At 44.8% G+C, this 23,650-nt stretch overlaps 1 protein-coding gene across 3 annotated transcripts in view; it reads left to right on the top strand.

Annotated features, from left to right (window-relative positions):
* Positions 1–23,650, top strand: part of LOC129859654 (rho GTPase-activating protein 6-like) — a 79,419-nt gene that overhangs the window by 6,186 nt on the left and 49,583 nt on the right. The window contains exon 1 of one of the 3 annotated variants that reach the window (XM_055929699.1): positions 22,710–23,179. The exons of the other annotated variants lie outside the window; for them this stretch is intronic. Within the exon in view, the coding sequence (XP_055785674.1) occupies positions 23,138–23,179 (42 nt within the window). The 5' untranslated portion in view covers positions 22,710–23,137. Of the gene's footprint in view, positions 1–22,709; positions 23,180–23,650 lie in introns of those variants that run through there. 3 annotated transcript variants of the gene reach the window in all.

Here is a 23,650-nt window from a genome sequence, read left to right as displayed (position 1 = left end):
AAATACTGTACATGTCTGTCAATGAACAACCACATGCCATGAAAAAAACCACACCAATCTCTTTTATCACTTCTTTAAAAAATAACAATCAAATTCAAGCAAATGTGTTTATAAAACCCTTCTTACATCAGCTGATGTCACAAAGCGCTGTACAGAAACCCAGCCTAAAACCCAGAACAGCAATCAATGCAGGTGTAGAAGCACGATGGCTAGGAAAAACTCCCTAGAAAGGCCGGAACCTAGGAAGAAACCTATACAGGAACCAGGCTATGAGGGGTGGCCTGTCCTCTTCTGGCTGTGCCAGGTGGAGATTATAACAGAACATGGCCAAAATGTTCAAATGGTCATAGATGACCAGCAGGGTCAAATAATAATAATCACAGTGGTTGTAGAGGGTGCAACAGGTCAGCACCTCAGAAGTAAATGTCAGTTGGCTTTTCATAGCCGATCATTCAGAGTATCTCTACCGCTCCTGCTGCCTCTAGAGAGTTGAAAACAGCAGGTCTGGGACAAGGTAGCACGTCTGGTGAACAGGTCAGGGTTCCATAGCCGCAGGCGGAACAGTTGAAACTGGAGCAGCAGCACAACCAGGTGGACTGGGGACAGCAAGGAGTCATCAGGCCAGATAGTCCTGATACATGGTCCTAGGGCTCAGGTCCTCAGAGAGAGAGAGAGAGAGAGAGAGAGAATACTTAAATTCACACAGGACACCAGATAAGACAGGAGAAATTCTCTAATCAAATCAAATCAAATTTTATTGGTCACATACACATGGTTAGCAGATGTTAATGCGAGTGTAGCGAAATGCTTGTGCTTCTAGTTCCGACCATGCAGTAATATCTAACAAGTAATCTAACAATTTCACAACAACTACCTTATACACACAAGTGTAAAGGAATTAATAAGAATATGTACATATAAATATATGGATGAGCAATGGCTGAACGGCATAGGCAAGATGCAGTAGATAGCATAGAGTACAGTATATACATATGAGATGAGTAATCTAGGGTATGTAAACATTATATAAAGTGGCATTGTTTAAAGTGACTAGTGATACATTTCCAATTTTTTATTGTTAAAGTGGCTAGAGATTTGTGTCAGTACATTGGCAGCAGCCACTCAATGTTAGATATAACAGACTGACCCTAGCCCCCGACACATAAACTATTGCAGCATAAATACTGGAGGCTGAGACAGGAGGGGTCGGGAGACACTGTGGCCCCGTCCGGCGATACCCCCGTACAGGGCCAAACAGGCAGGATATAACCCTACCCACTTTGCCATAGCCCAGCTCCCACACCACTAGAGGATATCTTCAACCACCAACTTACCATTCTGAAACAAGACCGAATATAGCCCACAGAGATCTCCCCCACGGCACGAATCCAAGGAGGGGGGGGCGCCAACCCGGATAGGAAGATCACGTCAGTGACTCAACCCACTCAAGTGGCGCACCCCTCCTAGGGACGGCATGGAAGAGCACCAGTGAGCCAGTGACTCAGCCCCTGTAATAGGGTTTGAGGCAGAGAATCCCAGTGCCTGTAAAACCTCATTTACCAACAGTTCAGAAAAATTACCATATAGCATTTTGGTATGAAACTCTTCATATAGTTCTGGTTGGAGCATGTGCATTTCACTGATATGTCCACATCATACTCATTTAGGATAAGTATGTATTAATTTAGTTCCTAGACGTTATCTCAAAGAGGTATTCACAAACTGGCACCATGTCGTTACCCCTTCCCTCCTTATTTGTGATTTATACTGGCAACCTTTTGGTCCATTTAGCTGCAGTTACCTAATGGTTTCTTCCCAAGGTCACAGTAGGATTTCAGAGTATTCTGATATACAGGATGGCAGATTGCAGTTGTCCTTATTCAATCTTGTTCTGATGGCAGCTCTGCCTCGAGGGCAGAAACAAATGTGAATGGTTTATTTAAGCGAGAAATGTGACAGGTTAAGTTTAGACATGTAATCACAATTGTTTAAGGTTAGGGTTAGGGGTGCGGTTAAGTTTGTGCAATCACTGTTAGCGTAAGATTGAATAAGGAAAACTCCTCTGAGCTACAGGTTGGTTGATGGTCAGTGCTGCTAAAGACAGTTTTCACTGTATAATGCACGTGTTCTAGTCTAGCTGGCATAGACAGAGACAGACACCCAGAGGTACATTCTTCAGTCAACTGACCTAGAGAAGACCTCCAGTCAAAACAATCAAGACCATGTGTTCAAAGACCATTGATAACTGCCCGCACCTGTTCAAAGACCACAGACTGCAGGCCTAACTTCCTGTACCTGTTCAAAGACCGCAGACTGCAGGCCTAACTTCCTGTACCTGTTCAAAGACTGCAGACTGCAGGCCTTACTGGATGCATGTGTTCAAAGAAGGTTAGGTAGATATACTGTACTGGACGTGTGCTGAGTGTGTCTCGTCAGTATAGTCATCGTGAGGTCTGTCTTCAGGCTATAGTGCTGTTTAGGCGAGTCCAGTTGATTGACACCACATTGTGATGGATCACACTGGGATCTTTTAGGAAAGGGTTTTGATTTCAATTCCATCTTGCCTAAAAGCTACCCCACCTTACACTCTGCACATGCGCACACGCACGCACGCACACACGCACACACACGCACACACACAGTTTTTAAAGATGCGTCGGAGGGTGACGACCTTGACAGAGACATCTCCGGAATGTTTTTCAGAGTGTGTGTAGTAGAGTCTGGATTGGTTCAACCTGCCATCCCTTTGCCCACTTCGCTTTTTCCCGCAGTGTTGAATCGCAGCTCTGTTTTAGCTCGAAAATAAGTCTCAGTGAATGTCATCTGACAAGTCTTGTTCCCTGGCCGGACTTCAATCAAATGATGAAGCTAACTGTAGAAAGAAGACAGTGCGTCTGCACGCTACACCAGCAGAAATAGCTGGTTCGCAGTTTTTTCCCCTCACATACGTCTCCTTGGGGAAATCAACTGTGGATTTGCGTCTGCGAATCTGCTGCCACTAGAGTTCTAATGTGATTTCACGCAGAATGTAATTCGTTGTGGTAGTTGTTATTGTCGACCGACACCATCCTATCTAGGTCAGATTGTTTTTTAGAGTTGTTGCTTGCATTTCATATCTCTATGATTTATCAATCAATTACAGATGCTATCTGACTGAAAAAGTGGACCCTAAGACAAAGGAAATCCTAGAAGCAAAAATAGCATGTTATTGGATTTGTGTATGAAGGGGACTATTTGTTGGTTTATCAGGAGACACATTGACACACCATTCCTACAACTACTAGCCTGGTCCCAGATCTATGTGCTGCTCTTCTGACTCTTCTCCTATGACAAGACAGCACAAACAGATCTGGGGCCAGGCTATACAACTACTGCTAGCCCACCATCACCACTAGGCTATTGACTTTTGGCTTCTGCATTATCTCAAGATGGCTCCCTCAGGAGATACACAGAGTGAAGTGCTTCTGCTGTCTTTGTGAGAGAAACAGTGGAATGTTTATGCAGTAGACAATCATATCACACATCTCATACTAGGATGATGTTTTGCAGCTTGGAGAAATGAAAGTAGCCTTCATCTGATCTCCCTGTCAGGAGAGGAAAACATTCCAAACTGTGGGTTTGTTCAAACACAGGAGTTGGATGCCACAAAGGGTTCCATGACAAATACGATCTGGCTGAGGGTGATCATTTTGTTAGTTTGTAATATCGAATGCTGGATTTTTGTACGATTTTCAGTGCTTTTAAAACATTTTTTGGGTGCTATGTTTCACAACTGTAGTGGGAAATGTATACTGTTTATTAGCAGTCATTTCCCCAAACAAATGGGATTTTAGGGCATGGTTTTGGTTTATTATTTGTCTATATGGAAAGGGTTCTCCGCTTTGAGAAAAAGGGGTATCTACTGAAATAGAACCACATGTAAAGTAAACATTCGTTTCGTTGCCAAATCTCAGTGTCTGTTGCCAATTAAGTCTCTCCTACAAGGACACACACATTAATGTGGTCAGTCATGGGAAAAGCATGTATATGATTTAAGCCATTTCAAACCCTCACACTCCTCCGATATGAGTGTTTGTACTGGGTATATGAATCCAATGTATTTATTCATTTTGTTGAATATAAACTGTGGCATTCTGATATACAAAGGCTACATTTTCACATGGAGAAATTCACAAGTGATAGATTTCCAACAGACCTGGGGCCTCATTTATAAACGTTGCGTAGGCATAAAAGAAGGCGTATGCCACTTCCTAAGCAAACTTTGGGATTTATAAAAAACAAACTTGACGAGAGAATGTGCGGTCCTCCATGGACACTTTGATCCATACGTACGCACATAAACTGGAGAAATGAGAAACTGCGACTCCGGTGGCAGAAGGATGAAACTCGAGAAACGCTTTGAATTTTATGCCAGTGGGTAAAATAAATCGAAATATTACTTCTCGCATATTATATATGAAGAGTTCCCTGGAGTGCACGCAAAAACGGCCAGAAAAAAACATGATTTAGGATAATAAATACAAACGGCGAAAAAATAACCCCTCAAATATGTTATACAGTTTAATCGGGAATCATATTTCATTGGATCTGTAATTATTAAACAATACTTGCATGTTATGACAGTTATTCTCATAAATAATAAGGTGAACAGTAGGACAACTTACATTAAACTGATGCCGTTTTCGATGCCTCAGTCGGGCAGATATGAGTGCACAGTTCCATATATTTCATATATGTTCGTTGCGCAGAACTGTCAATGTGATAATTGCCCTGTCATTGTCAGTTACAATCAGGGTAATTACCACACCTGAAGGTGTTACGCAATTGGGTGGCTTTGACGATCAAATGGGTGGGTATAAAATGGCATGCAATTACAATGCATAATGACGCACAATGGCTGCTTTGGCACTGTTGGAAGATTTGGCGATTGGAAGAATTTGGAGAGAGCGAATTTTCGGAGACCAGCAAGATTTACTGGACAATGATGAGGAGTGCCTTATGAGCCGGTTCCGATTACCAAGAGCTGTTCTCTTGGATTTCTGTGTTGTAGTGGGCCCAGCATTACAGAGAAGCACCCGCAGAAACCAAGCCGTGCCTGTCCCACTTCAACTCCTTGGCAACCTCGTTAATAGCGTCGATGGTGTCTCTTTGCGTTTGTAGACTGCATCTGTGAGGACACAGATGCCGGAGGGTTGTGACGCACGAGGTGCAGTGGAGACGCCGGTGCAGGGCGCACTCAGCTCCTGCTCAGCTGCAGCACCACCGACCCCGCTGGAACACGCAGCGACTGAAAACAATAGAACATGTCACAATTGTTTATGTAAACTCAGGAGAGATTCCCCTATAATACCGGCAAGTCAAGGGGGTTGAGCTCCGGTATCCCCTTTTCCCCGCCGGTGGCACAAACACTTTGTCTGTGTAAGGCTATGCGCCTTTTGGCCTCCACTTTGTCGGACCACTTCTTTTTTATTTCTGAGGGGGTCCGACCTGAACCAGCAGCATTCACAGCGTCCGCCACATGCTGCCACTCTAACGCCTTTTTGGCATTTGTAATGCTCACTCTGTGTCCACCAAACAATATATGTTTTTATTGCTTCAACCTCCCCTACAATAACGTTCTTTTTTTAGTCTTTCTGTGAGGATGTGCGGTCATTGTCTCGTCATGCAGTCAGTATGGATGAATATTAATTAGGGACGTTTCACTGACTATCTATAGGCAACTATGGGTGTTAAAAGGGTGGGACAAGACGCTCGTTCACGTGCGCCAAATTTCGAGTTGATTGTGATTTATAAAGGGGAACCGGCGTGGGACGTGCGTGCACACTGTGTTATGAATCAGAATATTTTTGTGCATAACCACCTTTTGACGTGAATCCTCCGAACAGTTTCATAAATGAGGTCACTGGGCTTTCAGCCCGTGTGAAATAGAATAGTGGCTGTGGAAGAGGCCCTCCATTCCCCTCAAGTCAATATCACTGTTTACCATGTTTGTGGCTGTTCAGTAGAACACCTTATAGACTACCTACACACTTGCTCAAGATCACAAAGCTTGGAGAGTTAGACTCAAGTATTTTGCTCTACGGTTATTACCGTCTTGCATGCCACCTGGAGACTAGTTTAGAGGTGCTGCTGTTTCTCTGTGCCTCTGTTCATCTGTAATGGAGGGCCGTGCGGGCCGGTCCTTCTGCCAGCAGGACCTGTAGACTATCAGGCCGAGGAAGTCGAGCCGTTTTCATTTCCTGTCTCTACTAGAGAATGAGCCTGAAGGAAGGAAGTGTTTTAGAGGCCAGGTCTACTTCTGTTGGATAGTAAGTTTCCATTTCACTGTAGTCTACTGGTGGTTGGGATTCACATACTGTTTCAAATTGCTTTTTACATGTGAATTTATTTGCGACGTGAATTCTGTCTTACTTGGAGAGAGAAGCCTGAAAACAAGTGTCATCAGCAAATGATCACAACTATAAAGTCTTAATTTGATGCTTTAATTTCCATCTAGGATTTGTCTGTTAGAACTCTCAACATTGGTACTGTTCTGCTCAAATGAGATGAGATCAGCGCAGGCAGAAATGATTTGTGCATGTTTTTCCAGAACATGAAGTTTGGCATCTAGTTTCCGTGCGCATGCCGTTCCTACCCAGACTCAGTATCACCGAGGGAGAAGAAAGTAATCACTTTCTGGACGGGATTACCACTCCCACATCCAAGAATTTCATTTTTTGTGCTTAACTTTTTGAGATACAATAATTCCTAATACAGTCATTCCTAACAAGAAGAAAGAAAAAGTGTTCTTGGGTGCAGTAGGTTATGTTTTACGTGTCCGAATCATTCCGTTTTTTTCCTGTACACTTTCATAGTAGATGAGGGAATGAAGCTCGTCCATTACTGCTTCCTGGACCCATGGCTGCTTTCCAGCAACACTCGTCCTTGGTTGCTTCCTAGCTTTCGCCTCGCTCGTCCACGGCTTCTTTACTAGCTTCAGCCTCATAGAAGGGTGGAAGAGTTGTTTGGAATTCCAGTCCATTGATGCATGGGACCCTGTCGAAAAAGGGTGACTGCCCACAATTCCCAATCCTCTGGCTTCACACTCAGCTAAATTCCAGCTATTTCTGCTCTATTTTTTTTCACCCTGCTTTCCCAGGCCTGTTGTTACCTAGAATAACCAAGGCAGTGGTGTCAGAAACACACAGTAGTCGGAATGGCATACGGACGTTTATCCTATAGAACTACTAGGTCCCCTCCATTCAGTCATGTCTATAGGAGCCTTGGCTCACTGTTAGAAAGATAAATATGGATCGTTTTGAATTTACCATTTCATTGGTGTTGTGATTGATGTAGACGAGTGGATACAGTGGCTTCAGTTTAATCCTATATCGATATAGGATCATGTTGACACTCAAATCAAGTCCGCAGAATGAGCTTTCCGGAATAAGTGACAGTTATGCCTAGCAACATTGTCATGTCGCGGATTCCATATTCAGATGTCTGAGTTGGGCATCAATTAATAGCTAAACAAACTCCACAGCCTGTGATATGGTTCAGTGCGTTCTTATCCAAGTGAACATAGAATTCAATGTTCTGTCCTAGACAGCTCTCTGATTGACTCGGGTCAAAAGAGGGGTAAGTCAGCGTGGGGAGGCATGAGGCCCAAGTGAGGAACCCTGTCTAAACTCATCAGCCTGATATTATATGCTCATCTGCATGCTAACTCCAGCATGTTGAAACTGCTGATATTAACCCACTACCACTTTCATGCTACTACTTCTACTTTCACCACTAGCAAATGATACTGTTGCCACTACTTTTACTTCTGTTGTCATTGGATACACATGTATCCGTATTAACAACAGGCAGGCCCGTCATGCAACCGAGACCACAGACCTCTCTACCTCACCCCTGGAGTGTCTCTCTCTCTCTCTCTTCTCACTCTCTCCGTTCTGTCTGCTCAGTGCTGTGACCTGACCTCTGGTTTCCGTGGCAGCCAACTAGGCTGGGCCTTCCTCCTCCTCCGTATCGTAGCGTTCTTCACTGCACTTAATCACATGGACGAAGCTCACAAACAATCCATAGTTGTGGGTCGAGAAATATCAGAGTCCGCCTTACTCATCAACCATGAGGCAGTTTTATTAAATCAAATAGTCCGGCTAACTGACAAGCTCTATCCAGTTAAATTCACCCCACTGCTACCAGTACAATCCAAAACAAGCTAACAGCAACCCCTGTATGACAACATATAGCTAGACCCCAGAAATTATTGCACCCATATATCCTACCTGAACAGATCACAGAGCCTGACTAACTTGTCGTTCTTGTAGGCCTATCCATCCTAAGCAATGATGGGAGATAGAAACTCTGTGAAATTATGTGTCAGACAGGCAGAGCCCAGCAGCTGAAGAAGCTCCACATTTAAACACCGGGACATTGCAGAGCTAGTGAACTGACAAGACATTACTCAGTGTAACGATCGTCCTGGAAAGAAGGTGACCAAAACGCAGCGTGGTAAGTGTTCAATGTAATTTAATAAAATAACCTGAACACTGAAACAACAAAAAACAACAAAGAGAGTGAACGAAACGAAACAGTCCTGTCTGGTGCAGACACAAAACAGAAAACAACTACCCACAACACACAGGTGGAAAAAGGATACCTAAGTATGGTTCTCAATCAGAGACAACGATAGACAGCTGCCTCTGATTGAGAACCACACCCTGCCAAACACACATAAATAGAAAACATAGAACACCAGACATAGAATGCCCACCCCAACTCACGCCCTGACCAAACCAAAATAGAGACATAAAAAGGATCTCTAAGGTCAGGGCGTGACACTCAGCTAGGCTACAGTGTAGCTAACTCTATCGCTCCTGAGATCAGTGTGTTCCCCCTTCACTCCCCTTGGCCGGCAGAGTTCAGAGGAGACAGGTTTATCTGCTGTTGTACAGACTTGGTCTTAGAAATAATTAAGCAATAAGGTACGAGGGTGTGTGGTATATGGCCAATATATCACGGCTAAGTGTTGTTCTTATGCACGACGCAACGCGGAGTGCCTGGATACAGCCCTTAGCCGTGGTATATTGGCCATATACCACAAACTCCCGTGGTGCCATATTGCTATTATAAACTGGTTATCAACGTAATTAGAGCAGTAAAAATAAGTGTTTTGTCATACCCGTGGTATATGGTCTGTTATACCATGGCTATCAGCCAATCAGCATTCAGGGCTCGAACTACCCAGTTTATAATTTAAATAACTAGTAGGATTGTCATTAGAGACCATGACAAAGTATTGTAGTAGCTATTGTAGCTATCGTAGCCTAATCGTTATGTGAATTCTACTCAAACATCCAACAGTAGTTGCGTGCAAGCAAGATGGCGTCCGATGTGAAACTGAAATGTGCAAAAGTGTTTGGGATTTAAAAAATAAGAGGCACGTATTTGCTTGGGTTTTCTAATTTAAGTCTGACCTGAATGCCTCCCAGAAAAAAATAGTAATGGTTGTGTAAATATGGCGCCTCAGATGTAGGCCAAACAGACTCTCTAACCAGAAGACCTTTCACCCTAAACTCTGTCAGACAGCAAGGAAGCATAACAAAACATGAGGCAAGAGGAAAATAGCTTTCGACTATTTTGTTGCTCTCCGGACGGCCTACGTTTGAGAAACAGGGCAATGGGTTTAGTGTGTGTGTGTGTGCCAACTACATAGTGCATGACCATGTGAACGTGGTAGTGGTGCAGTTGGTATCAATATACAGTAGGTGTTTCTTTGTAGAGTTGTGTGTCTGCCTAATGTCGCCGGCCAGTACACACTGGAGGCTATGTGAGTAGGACAGGAAAAGAACACCTCATGTATGCCCTGTCACACAAAAAATAATTCGAGGAGATTATCCCTCTACAATAATTGATTAACCAATCCCAGATAGTCTCTTCTGGAGTGCTCCTCTGTGACACTGAAAGGAGTGTCTTTTCTCTCATTTGGCAACGCAACCTTTTAACTCCACCTAGTGGTATTCATTTCAATGTGGCTGAGTTGGGAGTTTGACTGGAGCGCATCCAGAGTGCAAGAAACAAAATGAAATGTTGAGAAATCGGAGGTGTAGGTTGCTGTGTTAACCAGACGGGGGTGCTACTGACTTTCCCCATCCCCTGTTACAGCCTCACTCAAAGCTTGCTGAACTGAGTGCTGAGTCTACAGCTGCAATGACATTTGGTACAACCCAGCAAAACACAGTCAGTGTGAATGAGCTGAGCTCCCGGGTGGCCTGTGGTTACAGTGGTACCCAGCTGCCCGCCCTCCCCTCCTCTGGCTAACCTGCCATGAATATTTCTCCCTGCTCTAACTTGGTGGTGGTAATGACTCATTGGATCGTAACCCCTATAAATGATCATGCTGTTACAACATAATATTATTGTTGAAGAGTGTGAACTATGGTAATACTGTGGCCAGAGAATAAAGTACTGACGAGTTACTCAGAGGGTTTCGACATCAAGTCCAGGCATGGATCCCTTACCCTACTGCTGGGTCCCTTCCCAGAAGCCTGGTGCTGTGACGTGTGTGTGTGTGTGTGTGTGTGTGTGTGTGTGTGTGTGTGTGTGTGTGTGTGTGTGTGTGTGTGTGTGTGTGTGTGTGAGAGTATATATAAATGTGGTGTGTATCCTGGCCTCCAAATGTGAGAGCAGTGTAGGGTCGTGATGGGGGAAAAGATCGCTACAGTTACGTATCGGGATATTATTTTTGACAATATTGCAATATTATTATTGCGCTAGTTGGCTGTAGCTGCACCAAAACGTCAGTATTTTTCCCTCATAGCTTGTTCTTCATTTTATTTTTAAATAGGGGAGCCAATTCATTTTCAGCGCTTCTATTTTCATGACTGATAAAAAAAACTCTCTTGTCCCTTTGCAGCAGACATATGGTGAGCAATATGTTTGGAATATCGAATCGCAATAAAATCACAGTTTTGAATCGCGATACATATATAATCGTGAGAATCACAATGCATATCTTATCGGCACCTAAGTATCGTGATAATATCATATCGTGAGGTCCTTGGTAATCCCAGCCCAAGCATAGGGTTGAGTTCACCAGGGTTAGGGTCGAGTTCACCAGGGTTAGGGTCGAGTTCACCAGGGTTAGGGCTGAGTTCACCAGGGTTAGGGTTGAGTTCACCAGGGTTAGGGTTGAGTTCACCAGGGTTAGGGCCGAGTTCACCAGGGTTAGGGTTGAGTTCACCAGGGTTAGGGTTGAGTTCACCAGGGTTAGGGTTGAGTTCACCAGGGTTAGGGTTGAGTTCACCAGGGTTAGGGCTGAGTTCACCAGGGTTAGGGTTGAGTTCACCAGGGTCAGGGTTGAGTTCACCAGGGTTAGGGTTGAGTTCACAAGGGGTGAATAGAGGTAACATGGGAGGACGTTGTAGGAGAGTGACTATTATTATTGCACAAATGAGGGGTGGGGGAGTCAGTTGAAACAGGAAGAGCAGGGGAGCTGAGGTAACAAACCAACAACCTTCAGTATGTTGTTTTACTAACACTGATGGAGGGCTATATTCTTATGTCAACATAGAAAATAAGCGATATGGCACACTCTGCATGGTATGGTCTGGAACCCTGTATGTATTCTAATATGGGTGCTTGAAATATTTAGTTGCTTTACTTAGGATAATGTATGGATACGTCACCTTGCTGTGTTGCATTGTATTCTAACACTCTTTCATTGTCCACCTTTTTCCCTCTCCTCCTCCTCCTCTCAAACCTTTTATCTCTCCTTTTCCTCCTTTCATCTCTCTTTATTCAGATGGCGTGTCCTCCTTAAGTCACAGGATGTGCCACAAATGGCACCCTATTCCCTATATAGTGCACTACTTTTGACAAGAGCCCTGTGGCCCCTTAATGCACTGTAAAGGGAATCGGCTGCCCTTTGGGACATAACCACAGTCTCCATGTTAGTAGCTAATTAAATAGACGGCAGAAAGAAGCTGTCCTTTTGTTATCTTGGTTACAGAGGTAAACATAGCGCCTGTGTCTATTCCTCCCTCCCTCCCTCCCCCCCTCCCTCCCTCCCTCCCTCCCTCCCTCCCTCCCTCCCTCCCTCCCTCCCTCCCTCCCTCCCTTGCACTCACACTGTTTTGGAAGGGAGCAAAGACCCTCGTCATACCAGAGCAGGGTCTGAAGAGCACTGACGCACTTCAGTGTTCTGTGTGTGTGTGTGTGTGTGTGTGTGTGTGTTTTAGCAGTTGGATACACTTGATGATGTGCTCATCTCCTGGCCAAGTGCTTGATAAACCTTTAAATGCCCTTGTTATGATTTAGAAAAGACTAGAGCCATAGATTGCTCTAGAGTCTAAAATGTCATCATTCTACCCAGAGCCCAGTGCACTGTGGGAATGTGTGCAGAATAAACACACTGAAAGAGTCCCCTTAGTGGCCACTTTACTGTGCCTAGTCTGACTGGCTTTGTCCATGCTGCTGCTCCTGTCTCTCTCTGCTTCCACATCCCTTTGTCATGTTGTATCACTACACCCACACCCCTCAGACGAGAACATTCTGCTGCTGGAATGGAGACATTACAGGAATAAGCATTTTTCTTTCGGGCCCTTTCGGAAAACTCGAGCTGCCGTGGCAATGGAGGAGTATTAGGGAGAGAGGCAGACGTCTTCAGGGGTAGAGAGAGGAGAGGGAGGGAGAGGCAGGGAAGGAGTAGGGAGAGGAGGGTGTTACTGCAGGGAAAAGAGGCTGAGCTAAGGCTGAGTTCTCGTTATTCAAAAGTCAGAGTCATGTGAATCAAGACCCCCATGGGGTCATTTACATTAAGAAGCCCAAATGATGGGTGATTTTCAGTTTAGAATAGCCAAATTGTCTCTGGATAATTTGAATGAAGGAAATACATTCGGGAGGCTTATTGAAACAAAGAGGGGAGGTTCTTGTGGTCAATCTAAAACAAAGAGGAGCCAGCACTTTAACTAGGAGTCTAGATCATTATATTAAGACATTAGTCTGAGCTTTAATACGATCGTAAAAATGGACGTCTCCTACTAATTTGCTGCAAAAGGCTGAATTCATTTTCCTGGCTACCCAAACTTGCTTAGGCCAAACATGAGTTTATTCTCCGCAATGAGTCTGGGTCTGAGTACCTTCCAGGCGATTTCTAGAACGCAAACACATTCTAACCGTTCTGATTGGCACCAGAAACCGATGGGTTGGGCTAGAGCCATAACACGTGGTTAAAGCAGCATTTTGAAAATGTGTCATTGGCTTTGATTCTCTGATTGGTTAGAAATGACCCAATTGCAGATGACTTTGTTTTGTACAACACTCCTCATTTTGACATCACCACAAATGACTTCAACGATGGCAGTCTCAGACTGAAGTATGGAGCGAACATAGAACAGTGGAAGACCTCAGTTTGAGTCGTCAAGGCAATGAATTAATCATAATTTGCCCTAAACTGAGAGGAGGGCGGTTTATAAGCCTCAAAGCCCAGGGGTAGCGTGGGAAACGGAGTCCTGGGTAGGAGCTGCGCAGCCTGAGGCCTGTTTGAGAGTTGTGGTTGTCTGGAGCCACACCTGTGTCATATTAGCTGAGCCAGCAGGGAGGGCTTCCCTCTAATGGAGACTTAATAGGCTCTGAAATGACTTACTGCTGCTGCCGTTGTGTGAGGAGCAAAGCACTGTCTTACTAGGTTCAGTGTGAGACAATGGCTTCCATGTAAGACAGTGGGTTTCATATCAGACACTGTGCTGTACCCACAGACAGAGAGATAGACACACACACACACACACACACACACACACACACACACACACACACACACACACACACACACACACACACACACACACACACACACACACACACACACACACACACACACACACACACACACACACACACACACACACACAACTGCATTCACTCATACCAAACTGTCCCTTCTCACCTCCTGTTCTTCTGTTTTCCGACAGACAAAGCACATTTGGGTTAAACCTGTACTCCGTAGATTAGCAGCATGTGGGTTTGTCATCGTCACTGTGTAGCCAACACTGTTTCATTGTAATACAGCTGCAGAGCAACTAGAATATGCCCTCTACTGGCCAACACTGCTACCAACCAGCAGCCCAACATTCTTCTCTCAGGGGGCTGTCCATCCAAGTTTCTATAACTTAATAACCTCATCAGCCTGCTACTGTATGCTCATCTGCAAGCCACCTCTACCATGTTGAAACTGCTGATATTAGCCCACTACCACTTTCATGCTAGTGCTTCTACTTTCACCACTAGCAAATGATACTGTTGCCACTACTTTTACTTCTGTTGTCATTGGATACACATGTATCTGTAATAACAACAGGCAGGCCTTTCATGCAACCGAGCAGACAGACCTCTCTACCTCACCCCTGGAGTGTCCCTCCCTCCCTCCCTCCCTCCCTCCCTCCCTCCCTCCCTCCCTCTGTCTCTCTCCCTCGCTTTCTCTCCCTCACTTTCGCTCCCTCACTTTCTCTCTCACTCTCTCACTTTGTGTCGGCTCACCCCTACGGAGCCAAGAGCAGCTGGAAGCTGGACACACTCTGCTAAACTCTCACTGAGAGGACACTCGTGGCGAGGGCCTGTGGTGCATTAAGACTCAGGGAACCTGACCGACCAGTGAGTGACCACTGTCCTCTAGGTTGACCATCCACTCTGACTCAATAGATGGAGGGTTAAAGGACATGGTTCTAAAATGAAGTACCCTTTTCACACTATCATGCCAACCCGAACCATACTGTACGGTTCCAGGAACTATGGTAGTGTGAAAAGGGCAGACTAAGGAGTGAAATCCAAGGACAGCACTCAGTTGGGCAATTCTTCAAAATATTTCTATGTATATTCATTGTGTTGCATCCAACAAAAATATTTGATTCTCCTTCTGATAATAATGTAACATTTTGTATGTGGTTAGGTCATCGAATGTTGCAATAGCCGAGCAATGGTAGGACCTATAACTGTACAATTTGCCAGATATAGGCTTTGCTATTGCGTAATCCCAACGGTGATATTTCCCCACACACTCCTCTCTGCCTCCTCCTGCGTGTCTCACGGCTGCTGCCATGGCGACCATGGAGTGTTGTAAACATTTCTCGTGACCCTGTCTGTAGGAGGGTGAGTACGTAGGGTAATGCAGAAGAACGGTATTGGACTAAAGCCTCTGAGATGTCTCTATACTGCATTTAGTCCCAGAGTGGTTACAGCATCTTTACATGTTCTATAAACCAGAACGTGGACCGCTTACACTCAGAGAATATTAAAGGCTCATACACATAGCTTACAGTATAGGTTTGTAGGCTGTAATGAACAGGGGTTACATTTGGTTGTGATGAACAAACATATCCACCTCCTTTGGCAAATAAATCCCTCAGTGTCTGTCCGTTAAAGAACCATGAATACCACCTCAAGAATACCACCTCCAATACACAATGTAACATCCACATCAGTTTGAACCATCTCTTGTGCTGTAGTTAGTTGAAGATCTCATCTCGGTGTGTTTTGTTGCAGTGCTAGTGGAGCCTGCTGGTTTGAGATGGAGGGAGGCTGGAGCTGAGGGGTGGGGCACATGGGGTAGTCTGGGTAGGATTCCAGACGCATTCCGGAGCTCCCAGGGAGGGCAGAGGAGCCGGGATGGATCTTTCAATCTCCACCTTTTTCCCCTCCTCCCTCATTCCCTCATCCCTCTCTCTCCCACAATTGCCTGCAGAAGCTCAAAAACGGAACACATAACTAAACTTTTGGAAGGAGAGTCAATTCATGAGATAAACCTTTAGAATCGTTCTCCAAAATGTAGATGTTTCAATTGTCAAATCCTCCGTGGGTTAGTGTAAATGTTTGCAGAACGTCTGGGAAAGTACAGTTAGGACCTAATGCTGCAAACAATGAATTCAATATTGTTTACAGAAGTTTTACGCCGACTGCCAATAGACTATATAAACAGTGGTAGTTTGTGTTCACTCATCATTAATGCCACATGCTTCATACTATGGATATACAGTATGACGTGTATAACACTATAATATGATATGTAGTGGAATTCCTCACAAGCTGATGTGAGAGAATGCATAACCCATTATGGTCGTGTTTGCTTCAAAGGTCAGGTGAACGAGGTCATACACAACAAAGCTATACTATTGGTAGGCTAAGATGAAACGTCATGAATGTTTTTTGGGGCTTTGAGAGTTTGTGAGCGTGTGTTGCGGTGGCCTAGTGTGGTGTAGGAGGTGAGATAGCAATGTCATGGTCCAGTCTACGTTATGTTTGACAATTAGGGCACTCTGACACAGAAGAGGCGGGCATGGAACCAAAACGATATACTCTGTGCTTGCCCTCTCTCTGCTTGCTCCCTGTCCGTCTTCTAACACATACAATGACCCCGTCTTTACAGCTTGCAGGCCGTGCTCTCAGAACCATGTGTTTAGAATCCAACATAAATATTTAGGACGAGAGCGCAAAAGAATTGGAGCTTCTCGGTTGTGGGACAGATAAGGGTTTTGATGTGTTAAACAAAGAAATCTGAGAAATGTATTATTAGCAAAGTCACCAAATATGTCCTGTATGTTTTTTGTAGAGTAGTGGGTTGTTCTCAGCTCTCAGTATAATATAGTGGGTTGACTGGGTTCACTGGGTTGTGTTTCCTTTAGAGAGGGTGGTCGGGCCTCCGGGGTGGCGCAGTGGTCTAAGGCACTGCATCGCAGTGCTAGCTGTGCCACCAGAGACTCTGGGTTCGAGCCCAGGCTCTGTCGCAGCCGGCCGCGACCGCGTGGTCCTAGCGTCGTCCGGGTTAGGGAGGGTTTGGCCGGTAGGGATATCCTTGTCTCATCGCTAGCGACTCCTGTGGCGGGCCGGGTGCAGTGCGCGCTGACCAGGTCGCTAGGTGTACGGTGTTTCCTCCGACACATTGGTGCAGCTGGCTTCCTGGTTGGATGCGCGCTGTGTTAAGATGCAGTGCGGCTTGGTTGGGTTGTGTTTCGGAGGACGCATGGCTTTCGACCTTCGTCTCTCCCGAGCCCGTACGGGAGTTGTAGCGATGAGACAAGACAGTAACTACTAACAATTGGATACCACTAAATTGGGGAGAAAAAAGGGGTAAATTAAATAAAAAATTATAAAAAGAGAGGGTGGTCACGCCGGAACAGCCGTTCCAGACATTGTCACTCTACTTGTTCTGTTATGTCTACTGGGTCAGGCTTCAGAGGCCTGGTGACCCTGTCAAGGCCAGCAGAGAGAGGGGAGAGACAAGGAGAGACAAGAGACAAGGAGGAGGAGAGACAAGGAGTACCTGTGTATGCGGTCGTCTCACTCTGGCTTTATCTCTGTGCAGAGCAATATAAAACTCTAATTTAAAGTAGCCATTCCTCTTCTTGCTGTGTGCCCATTTAGACAACCCTTATTTTGAGGGAGGGCAATTAAGGGATATTTAGCTGTGCAGAAGAGGAGTCACTTGAGAGACATTAGCCGGCAGTGAGTTGGTGTTTTCTCTGGGTCTGCCATCTCTGATTACTGTAGGGTGAGACATTGGCTTTATTGAGGGAGGAATTCATCAAGGAGCCCTAAACATCTTTCTCTTCTTAGACACAGCATCACAGGAAAGCATTGGAGCCAACAGTAGGACTCAGATAGAAGGGGTTTAGGGAAAGGGAGAGAAGGGGACGGATGGAGGTAGGGATGTAGAGTCTAAAGTGCTTGATAATTGTAGCTAGTATAATTTTACCACATCATTTTCAAGCAAATACCATCTGTCAAACTGTCAGTACCAGATGCAATGCATGCCCGTTGCTGTGTTTAATTTCAGTCAAGTAACCCTCAGTCAGTCCTCTATCAGCTTTAGTGTATGTTTCATGTGACAAACAATGCGCTGCATGACACTGACATTGTATGGACATCCGTAGCATTGTGCTGTCTCTCACAGCTGGCAGGCCGCGACGCCATGGCAACAGTCATCAACGGTGGTCAGTGGAGAACATGTAGGTGCGTAGGTGGAGGATGTCTGTCTCTGTCGCTGTGTAAAAACAGCGTGAGCCGCACGTCACATTTCCCTGTCTAGGTCTGGTTTTCGCCTGCCTTCAGTGCCTCTGTGTCCACATTGGTTTCTTCGGGACTAGTGTTCCCCTTAAGGACAGTCTGACATGGAGACATTGAGGACACTTCGCAGAAGGTGCAAGCCTTCTCAAATGACCTTTGAGGTCCTTAACAGTTCACACGAATGCCATTCCAACTACATCATTTGCCATGGTTTTGAAAGCCTCACAAAGCCAAGGCACAATAGAGACATTTCTTAAACTGTGTCGTGAGCTAAACAGGAAATAGATAATGCCATATTTTAAGTGAGCTAAACAAGGAATAGTTGATGTGAGTGGCCTGTCTACATGTAAAACTTAAGGGGAGAAATAGAGCACCGTGTTATGCGTGTACCCTGATAAACGTCACTCCCAATCCGTCACAGACCAACTTAATCCTAATTTGTATCATACCACTGTGCTGGAGAGTACAAGCTGTGCAGTTTCGCCAGAGAAGCCTAGCTTCATGACGACATCACTGGGAGGCATGTGATGAAGTATAGCCAGCCATCAGCAGCCAGATATTCAGGCGAAGAGGGTGTAACTAGGACACACTGACCCCCCAAAAAAGCATGCAGGTCTGGATTCCATCTCACTGCCATAGTCTTTTGTCTTCTGAAATGCTTGGATTTGATTAACGTTTTACTTCCTTCCTACTTTACTTTTAACTTGGAATTTTAGAAAATAAATTCTGCCCATTTAAGCTTTAGCATAGGTCTTGAATAGCTCTTGGATGGGACAACTGGAGTAAACAATATGTATAGAAGTCCTGTTCACCCTCAGGATAGAAATGGATTCAGGGCAAGTGGTCCCTGTTGCCTGCTGATTGAAGCCTGGTGATTGAATCTAGACCAGAGGCGTGGCGGATGCGAAGAAGGGTGACGTTGTCCGAGGTCCTTGAAGATGTCAGCGAGAGACACAGTGGTAATAAGCGGCTGTGAAAAAGTGCTGTGAATTTGTCCAGGGTTAAATGTTATTCTTTTTCTATTGCAGTATTTCATTGGCTCTTTTCCTGTATCATGGGAGATATACAGATGAGGAAAGAGAGTCACATAAACAAAACGAATCCACCAAACGATCACAGAAAGGGAAACAACAAAACTCACGCAGGTATTTCATGTCGAGTTTGATGTCGCAACATCCATTTCCGTGAATGTTTATTAGACAGGTCGTGACCACTTATGGGATATGTTGTCATTTATTGGATTGTCATAAAGGCTTTCATGGGAGATTTTCCATGCGATTCAGTGATTTCAGTGCAGAGGCATATAGTCACTTTGACTGGCGGGCACGTAGTCACTGAGCGATGTAAACATTTGCACTTTGCTCCATGCTCTGAGTTGACGATGACAGAAGGTATTTGGATGTCCTCAGATGAGGGCATTTCATTCTTTAGTATTTTTCCAGATGCATAGCCTGGGAGAAATAGCGGAGGTAGTAAAATAACGTCACACAGGATCAGGCACAGGAATAAACAATTCAACTACCAGTTATAACGACAGACACGTGGCAGACAGTAGAATATGTCAGGGTTACATATACATACACTGTACGTTGTACTGTAGTTGAATCACAATGAGCTACTGTCCGTACAACCAATGTACACACAACCAGAAATATCAGAGGTGTGAAGCATAATGGACGAAGAAGTTGGAAATATTATTAGACGTGTGTGTTTATGTTTCATGTGTTGGGGAGTAGTAACATTCCACATTCTGTCCAACGGTTAGTCTTTTTGTTATTCCCCTCTGAACCTTTCTCCTCTCATTGCCACAAATGTGAATGACTTGACTATGACATACGTCGCTCATCAATAGGATTGTTCTACGCCAGAATCAACAGCGGAAAATATCAAGCGCAGTGCTAAATACAATACCCCCCCAAAAAACGTCTCTGCCCGCTGAACGTTAGCACAGGAAGAGCAGGTTAAAGGTCACAGAGAAAATCCCAAGGCTCAGGATGTATGTGCTCAGGATGACTCAGGTCAGACTGGATATGATGACTCTCATGGTCCAATCTCGAAGCCGTACACTTTCAAAGTTTTACGCTGTGAGGGAGGGAGCAGGGAGGGACCTGCACTTTTTAATGATTATTTCTCACTTGTTGGATTAGGCCTACAATGTGTCTCTTTGACGAGCTGTGAGTAAATTGCAAGAAGAGCTCAGGATAATATGTATGTAGGCTTCATCCAGACCGTATGTAACATTATGGTCTTTTGGTTAGGTTGCCATTTGCAGACACATTTATGAGGCATTTGTTCTACAGCAAATTGAAGATGGAATGTATAGTGTCGAGCATTCTCAAAGTATATCCTACTCACTAACCAGTGAGCAGAATGAAGTGGATTGCTCCACATAACATACCAGGGTCCAGTTAGGAATTGAACTGGCAACCTTTTCTCAATAGAGGTGTGGGAGCTTAAACATATCTCCTGTTTCACTTAATAAACCACTGCTGCTAACCTTTTCTTTTTGATCAGCTTTCCTTCTGGAGTTAAACTCTCTCTCTCTCTCACTGCCAGGGCTTGAACAGTGAGAGCTCTGCTCGGTTGGGACAAAGCGCCCCCATGTTGTGTGACGCAACACATCTGGAGTTTTGGGATGTTCTGCCACGTTCCTTCCTCCTCCTTCTTCCTCCTCTGCAGCACAGGCCTCTGTGTCAGCGTGTCGGCTACAGTCACACTGGGACTATCAAACTGCCATTTTAGGAGACAAAGGACTTCTCCAGGGGGATCACAAAGTGGCTCCTTCAGATATGAACTCATGTTTACCCAGTGGAGTGAACTCAATGAGTGGCATTGGGGGAAAAACGTAAATAAATGACTTCATAATTGTTTAATTAGGACAGTGCCACAAGGTCTATGTTTCTATCAGGGAGCAGGGGTTGGCCAACCTAACACGTTTCCCAGGTTCCGTACTCAGATTATAACAAATGATGACGTCAGTTGATCGTGATCATGCACTTTGATATAGCTATACTGTAGTGTAACGCAAAAACCCTCCTTTCCTTCCAGTCGGCGGATTTCACTTTGCTGTGCCTCACACATTCCTCAGATGTTTACACGCCTCGTTCTGATTACACTGGTGTTCAGCCTGTTTGTGTGTGTGTATGAATGTGCGTATAGCCTACATACCCTAATCATGTGCTGCATGTCATTTTCAATCGAGTCCCCTGAGGTTTAACCATGCCTCCGGGCTGGTTCAGTATTAATGTCCCCTATAAGACCTCTGTACATGAGAGACGGACAGTGAAGAAAGTTTCCCAATAAGCCCTTGGCCAGCTAGCCAATAGAGAGCAAAGCAAATGGTTTGCAATAGGTCAAGTGAATATGAGTCTGGAAAGTGTATTGTAAACCCCTCACAGGAGGCTAGTATTAGTCCCTGTGCACCGTGACCCGATGAAACTGCTTTATTTCATTTTTGTGTTTGTAGAAATTGCAGGCAAACCTTGGCCAGGATTGCTCAAATCTGGTCTCACACAAAGCATTGCACATACTCAGCAATGTCCCCCTAAAGCCCTAATGGGCTTTTTCATTTATTGTTATTTTTAGCCACTAGTTGTCTTTAATATCCTTTTAACGGTAGTGTGACACATAGCCATTGTGCATAACTGTAAAGTCTGAGGGTCTCATCTATAGCCCCCCCCCCCCCCCCCCCCCACCGCAAACAATGTACAGAAGGGGTTTTGCGTAGTGATGAGGTCACAACACATTCATTGGTTTACAGTCATTTCCCAGCATCCATACCCCAAAGGCTGTTGATTCTTTGTAAGTTTCTGTAGAAGCAATGGGGTGAACTGTTTATTTGTTTGTTTTTCCCAATTACACACCGCTGTGACAACCATTCCTAATACAGCCTACAATAATTGTACAACGGGAGGGTGATTGAGTAAACAGCTTATAACAGCTTATAACAGCTTGAGGAACGAGAGCTTGTTCCAGCTGATAGAGGGGAAAATGAACTAGACCGGGGTGCACTGGAAATGGCACCTTTTCATTAGCCTATGTGTGAGTTTTGTAAATGTTTTTGGGGAACTCAGTCAGGGTCTCAACTTACTGATGCGAGTTAGAAAAGTAGAATGCACAAGGTGCAATTAAAAAAATTCGTAGTGCATCAGCAGTTTTCCACTTGTTATGTCAGTCACTCAATTAGCCCATGTCAGCTAGCTTTTTTGTTGTTGTTGATTGCTAGATAAAGTAGTCTAGCCAGCTATATAGACCTTGTATATAGTAGGCCTAACCATCACCCGTTTACCTTACCTGACATGCAGGGCATCTGCTCAGGGCCCCATCCTCAACTGAATATACAATCGGTTTTCAGGGACACAGTATTTTCAACCTAGCTATATGTTTTCCCAAGAAAACCGAATGTGGGGACCCGCTCAGGCGTTTCTTTTACACACGCTACATTAGGTTACTGTGGCCCTGACCCCCAGTCACTCTCACACAGATATCATGAACACGATGGAACACAAATATCATGAACACGATGGAAACATATATAGAACTGCAATAAATGTGCTGTAAAACAGTAAAAGTGTCTCACTGCCCTATGGCAAAATGTGTAGAATTGCAGGAAATGCACTGAAAATCGGTATGTTGTTGTTGCATTGGTCGTTCATCACTTTTACTTTCTCCACTCGCTCTCCGTGTGCTCCCTTGAGGTGCCCCGCCTTTAGCCCCTCTCCCTGACTCGTTTCCTCTCTGTTCAGAACGGCGGCGCGACATCGCTAACTTCAGCAGTAGGTCCACTACAGAGCGGAGTAGCCAGCATGGAGCGGGAGCTGTTGCGCACTGACACTGCTGTCCTCCGTGGCATGCATAACCTCCAACCGTAGAAGCGTTGTCCTATTCGGGGATTTGACTATTCAGCATAAACCTGTTACAAGTGTTTTTTTTGTTGTTGTAGCTTTTTTCTTCAATCGAAATTGATGATACAGCGAGTTGTGAGGATATAACGACAACCCTCGTTCCGTTACTTTTGCAAGGATTCAAATAACATTTATTTGATTTCCTCGTTCACTTTTGGATAGGCTACTGTATATGTGGATACTTGTTCTGAACCATGGGCGACTCCGTATTCTTGGAGAGGCACAATTCTCACCTTGTAAGTATTCTGCGCTATGCTTCTCTCGATACAGCCTGTGGTTAAGAAGTATGGTAGTTGAGAAATAGGCTTCCTCCTGTATTTGTTCATGTTAGAGGACAGAGATGGGGGGGATATTGGTTTCCAGAAGGGAAATGACTGACACATTGTGCAGCATCGACATGAATCCAGGCTATGTGCCTTGCACACTTGTTTTTCTTCTTCCTCCAGGCAGTAGTGTTTCAGCCTCACCTCATTTCCGCTGCTATTCAAATGTAATTCCCATAGAACCATGCAACTAAAGTCTGTTAGTGTCACACCATCCAGTGTCCTTCCCGATATCAAAACATTAGAGGAGAAAGCCAGAGGCAGCTAAGGTCAGTGGTAGGCTGCCTCATGACTCCGGAGAGTTATGTGGCTGGCTGAGTGGATGTTACCACAGAGATGAAGAAAGAACAGTACAAGCAAAGCCAGTCTATAAGTCTTCTTTCT

This window comes from Salvelinus fontinalis, chromosome 7 (genome assembly GCF_029448725.1).
Source record: "Salvelinus fontinalis isolate EN_2023a chromosome 7, ASM2944872v1, whole genome shotgun sequence".
NCBI lineage: Eukaryota > Metazoa > Chordata > Actinopteri > Salmoniformes > Salmonidae > Salvelinus > Salvelinus fontinalis.
The sequence above is the reverse complement of the archived record's forward strand: the minus strand, read 5'-3'. Positions and strand labels throughout refer to the sequence as shown.